Raw genomic sequence first — 6000 nt, 5'->3', positions numbered from 1 at the left:
TGGTTGGATGGCATCACCGACTCAATGGGCATGAGTTTGAGTGAACTCCGGGAGTTGATAATGGACAGGGAGGCCTGACGTGCTGCAGTCCACGGGGTCGCAAAGAGTCGGACACAACTGAGCGACTGAACTGAACTGAACTGAATCTTTCTCATTAGACATACTTCTTTCTTCCTACAATATGTCTGTCTCCTTAAGAAAAACTACATATGGGAGATATTGAGAAACCTTGAGAATTTAAATCCTGTACATCTAGGTTCAAGTAATATTTTTCTTATAACAGGATTTCCATAATCTCATCAGAGACATATATCCTTTGATACTTAAGTATGAAATTTAACCCAAACCATAAGTATCTTTATGATTTGTGGTATATTTCACTACTTTTATTTCAATTATAATTTGGTATTTAATAGATAACTCTTTAATATAAAAAATCTTCTATGATAGCAAATGTCTGTCTATAAAAGAAAAGTTTTTAAATATTTGCGGGGGTGGGGGGAATCATTTAGAGTCAAATGGTAATGGCATGTTGGGCCAAGGCCACAGTGTGTTTCTGAAATAAATTACATTTCTCATAAGCTTGGTACACGAATCTGAAGAGAAATGAGAGGTCCCAAAATAAATAAGGACAGCAGCAGCACCCTTAGAATCAAAACAGCTTCCCAGAGAGATTTGTTTCAAGCCTTCACTAGTTTCCAATGAACAATTAATACTGCCTTTTGCTAGGGGTAAAGAACCTGCCTGCCAAAGCAGGAGAGATGTAAGAGACGGCAGGTTCGATCCCTGGGTCGGGAAGATTCCCCTGGAGGAGAGCATGGCAACCCACTCTAGTACTCTTGCCTGGAGAGTCTCATGGACAGAGGAGCCTGGCAGGCTACAATCCATAGGGTCCCAAAGAGTTGGACAAGACTGAGGGATTTTCACTTTCAAAAAAAATTACAATTGTGTCAAGGGAGGAAAAAAGGAAATACATATGATAAATTGGATACTGAACATTAAAAATAAATTCAGAAAGTGATATAGTACATCCTTATGAATCCTTTGTGTATTCTCCACTTGAAATTATCAGTCAGTATCAAGTTTGAGTAGGATCCACGGAATCAGTAACAATTTCACAAAAGAAGCACATTCACTTGCGGTTCTCTTCAACAGTGAGGAAAGATGCAAAACTCTCCAAACTTCTACTGTTTTGCTCCTCGAAATCACATTTTAACTTCACGAACTGAAATGAAATGGACTTGAGTAATGAAGGAAAAAGCACCAAAAAACTAGAGCTGTGTGGGTATGTGTGTGGGGTAGGGGAGGTGGGCATAGAGATGGATGGGAGAGAGAAACAAAGATACCCTCACTTTCAGCAAAGTCCTCCATTTTTATTTTGACAATCTGGGGTATTTTCTCATAAACACAATTAAGGTGGTTAGAGTGAGAGAAAAAGCACAAGAAAGAGAAAAACCTTCCCTTGATGCTCACCCAGGCAGCAGATCTGAATGTTCCTTCTCTAGTTCCATGTATCGTCACATATCCCATCCACTCTGTAGATGCCACATGGCTGGATAAACAAGGGGTTGGGGTGGTGGGGAGCAACCACCACCCAAATAAACAAGCAAACACAATCGATCTCTCAATCACCAACCACTATTTACACCCTTTGACTTAAGTGGTAATGTGCTCATCAATATTTAAAGGACAATAAACCTTATTTTATGTAAACCTCTAGAACCTTAAAATCAAAGGAAAGTACAGGATGTGACATTTACCCTTTCTGTCCCCACCCTGTCTGCACCCCCCCACCTCCCCGCCCCACCTTTACTGGCCATCACACAGGATGGAAGCAGTCCTCTCTGAGCAGGTACTGTTCATGCTGTTCTTACAGCAGATAAAGTGAATATATTCACCCTAAACAAAGTGACTATAACTAAGGAACCAGAGTAGTACAGCAGTGCAGGAAAAATCGTAGTTGAAATTTACAGCTTAAAATCTCAGACTGCAGAATTCATCTAGTTCAACATATTTATTTTAGTATTGAATTCGTGGATTCTGTAAGGATTCTAGATTAATTTAGTATCAAATGAATGAACGCTATGAAGGCTAGGTTCCAATTCCACCTCTGTCTCTGACTAGCTACCTATCTTAAGCAAATCCCTTCCCTTCCACAGGCCCATTCATTCAACACTGAAATAAGTGTGTCAAACTAGATGAATTCTACAGTCCCGCTCAGCCTTAATGGTCTAAGATTTTAAGTTACAAATTCTAACTACCTTTTTTCCCTATTAAAAGTGAGGGGGCTTTTTTTTACAGAGATTGATAAGCTGATTCTAAAATCCATATGAAAACGCTAGGGAACCAGAATAGCCTAAATAATCTTGAAAAAGGTTGGAGGATGTACCCTTGCTGACTTAAAAACTTGATACAGTCACAGTATTCCAAACAATGTGGTATGGCATACAGATAGATGTGGGTAGATGAGCAGATCAGTGAAACAGAACTAAGACTCTAGGAAGAAAGTCATACATTCGCGAGCAACTGATTTCCAACAAAAGTGGCAATAAAATTTAATGAGGAAATAGTCTTTCAACAAATGATGCCAGCACTACTGGATATTCAAGTGCAAAAGAATGAAATCAGACCCTTACCTCACATCACATATAAAAATTAACTCAAAATGAATCAAAGACTTAAATGTAAGAAGTATATTTAACCACAAAACTCTTAGGAAAGAAATAGGCATACATTTTTGTGACAATGGATGAAGCAATGGCTTTCTAAGATACGACACTAATAGTACAAGGAACTAAAAAGTAAAAGATAAATTAGACTTCATCAAAATTTAAAAGTTTTGTGTCTTGAAGGACACCATCAAGAGAGGGGAAAAAATGTCTACAAATGGGAAAAAATATTTGCAAGTCACATATGTTAAGGATTTAGTATCCAGAAAACATTAAGAAAAATAAAAATAAACTCTTTAACTTAGCAATAAAAAGATAAATAGCCCAATTTAAAAATAGGCAAAGGATCTGAACAGATACTTACCTGTAGAAGATATACAAACGGCCAATAAGTACAAGAAAGAAGCTCAAAACCATCAGTCATTAGAGAAATGGAAATCAAAACCATAATGAGATACCTCTTCATACACACTAAAATGGCTAAAGTAAGATAATGGTTCATCAGTGCTGCCAAGGTCATGGAGAAACTGGAATCCAAATACATTGCTGGCAGGAATGGAAAATGGTGCAGCCACTTTGGAAAACGGTCTGGCAATTTTTTGAAAGGTTACACAGAGCTACCGTAAGATCTAGCCATTCTACTTTTAGGTATATGCCTCTCTAGATTGAAAACACATGCCCATACAAGAACTTGTACACAAATATTCATTCAGAGCAGCATTATTCATTATAGCCAAAAAGTGGAAACAAACCAAATGCCTCTCAACGGATGAATGGACTAAAACAAAATGTGGTGCGTCCACATGGAGTATTACTCAGCCACAAAAAGAATACTGATACATGCTACACCACTGATGAATCCTCAAAGTTACGCCAAGTGAAGAGTCAGACCCAAAAGGCCACACACGGTATGAGTCCATTTTTTTGAACTATCAAGAATAAGTAAACTCATAAAGACAGAAAACAGATTAATGGTTACCCAGAGTTGAGAAGTGAGAATGGGGAGTGCCTGCTAATGAATATGACGTTTCTTTTTGGGGTGATGAAGTGCTCTGGAATTAGACACTGGTAATGGTTGCACAATTTTATAAATATACTAAAAAAAAACCCCAATGAATGTAACTTAAAAGAGTGAATTTTAAAGATATGTGAATTGTATCTAAAAAATTTTTTTAAAGGCAAAGGCCCTCCTTAGAAAACTGATTTCCTCACTTCTGCTTCAGGCCACCTACTGGTTCATGAGAATTTTTTTAAAAGTCTGTAATATTTGACATTTATAATCCCACTGACACGAATCACAGAATAAAATTTCTTTTTAACCAAATTATTTATAGATATCAACTGATGGTCCACTGTATTTAGTTTGCTTCTGAAAAATAATAATCTAAAGTTCCTCTGAGCTCATGATTTATCTCAGAGTCCTTTTTAAAATTTACATTTTTCTTATGCAACTGAGACTAAACAAATATCTTCATTTTAGATATTTCAGTAATATTGTCATCTAGAAACAGATGAAAACCATTGCTCCTACACTGACATTAGTTAGCACAGCAATCTTCAATTCCTCTTCATAGGACAATAGGAAGACAAAGCAAGAAATGATTTTTCAATATCAGTACTGCAATGTAATATGTATAACCTGATGCTTTAAGCCATCAAACAAGTGCAGACTTTCTTTTCCCTGGAATATAAATAGAATTCTAGGCTTACTCTATTCAGCAGTAAGAGCTGAAGTGATTTTTTTTCAAAGCTCTACAAAAAAGACATACCCTTTATCTTCATCACCTGCAATATTGTTTTGTATATCTGGTTTTCAGTACCAGAAGGCTGTAAACTTTGCATCAGCAATCTAACTCACAGTAAGAGCTCTGTAAGCATTTGAAAAGAGTTCTTGTATGATATCACTGGGTTGTACTATGCACAGTTCCATATAAGTTAAACAAGAAGACTGATTCTTCTAAAAATGCTAAAAGTGTAGAGAAAGGAGGGGTTAAATAATTAAGAAGGGTCAGTCATGATTAAGCTACATTCTAAAAAAAGCACCAACAAATTACAACAGGGTGACATGATTTTCATTTTTAAGTTCAATGCAAATTGCATGTACTGTTTTTACTCTTAAACACAAGTGGTTTACACTGTATCGAGGCTGCTGGCCCCAAGAAAGACATGAACATAGGAAGGATGGTCTTGTACAACTTCAGTATTATTTCTGTAGCAATATGTATAAAATTCAACCACTGTTTGGGCAACCTTAGGAGAAAGCAAACCTAAGAGATGAACACATTTACAACTCTTAATTATACTGTTACCTTATAAAAATGTAAAGTTCAACATTTGTTCCTCTGAAAGCAAAGCACTGAACAGTCTCCAATAAAGTAACCAAGCTGTGAGTTATGTGTTTAAACTTTAAGACTAGGAGTTTTTTTCAATTATATATATCCAAATGACAGTGTTATAATTCAAATTGAACAACAATAACAGGAACAAAATCTTGATAAAATAAGAAATGGGGGAAATAAAAACTGACTTCTGAACAAAATGTATCCCATCTCATGGAAGAGTGAATCACTGGGAAAGATGCCACGGAGAAGAGAGGCTCCATGTGAAGGAAACTGCATACAGGAATTCAAGAGTTACAGCACATACTCTTGGTTTTTCTGTTTTTTAAATACATAGGCCTCAAAAAACCGTGTTCTCAGTTTGGTTTTTTTTATAGCAATTTTTCATTCCAGAAAATATAAGAAACAGTTTGCAAGAATTCATGCAAACATGCTTCTCTAAGGCCATGAACAGGTTTGCGAAGCTGCATTGTTTAATTCAAGTAAAAGCCCTTCTAAAATAAGAGGTCTGTAAAGGAAGCCAGTTACCTTCAACTCCAAGGCCTGTGCACTTGTAAGGATCTCTGATACTCTGAAAGCCAAAAGGCAGCATGCTCATTTGAGCATCAGCAATATGGTTTCTATTTACATTTTTAAAAATCAAATGCATGTTAAGTTTTTCTGGCAGATTCTTTTTATATGTTACAAAACAAAAAAGCAAAAGCTTAGAATAAAAATCCTTTTTTCTTAGAAAGGTCAAACAGATACTTTTTGACATCATGTCCTTTACACAATGGCATACTGTTCATATAAAAGGTCTCTTATCCTATAAAAATCTTGACAAAGGCAGCCTTCTAATCCAATGCGTCCAGTTTCCGTCTAGAAACCAAGTAGAAAAAAAAAAAGTTCTTTAGTACATTTTCTATCCATTAATATGCAGACATGATAACCAAAACATATTAACTAGGTTACTTTATGATTGATTAGGAAGTGATTGTTCTGATTCACAGAAC

The 6000-nt window shown here is 36.1% G+C and overlaps 1 protein-coding gene across 5 annotated transcripts in view; it reads right to left on the bottom strand.

The window, feature by feature from the left end:
• Nucleotides 1-4719: 4719 nt before the first annotated feature.
• Nucleotides 4720-6000, bottom strand: part of CPSF2 (cleavage and polyadenylation specific factor 2) — a 32009-nt gene continuing 30728 nt past the window's right edge. For all 5 annotated transcript variants that reach the window (XM_069559686.1, XM_069559688.1, XM_069559690.1 and 2 more), the window contains one exon: nt 4720-5866. In XM_069559686.1, the coding sequence (XP_069415787.1) occupies nt 5774-5866 (93 nt within the window). In that variant the 3' untranslated portion in view covers nt 4720-5773. The remainder of the gene's footprint in view (nt 5867-6000) is intronic.

This window comes from Ovis canadensis, chromosome 18, assembly GCF_042477335.2.
Source record: "Ovis canadensis isolate MfBH-ARS-UI-01 breed Bighorn chromosome 18, ARS-UI_OviCan_v2, whole genome shotgun sequence".
NCBI lineage: Eukaryota > Metazoa > Chordata > Mammalia > Artiodactyla > Bovidae > Ovis > Ovis canadensis.
The sequence above is the reverse complement of the archived record's forward strand: the minus strand, read 5'-3'. Positions and strand labels throughout refer to the sequence as shown.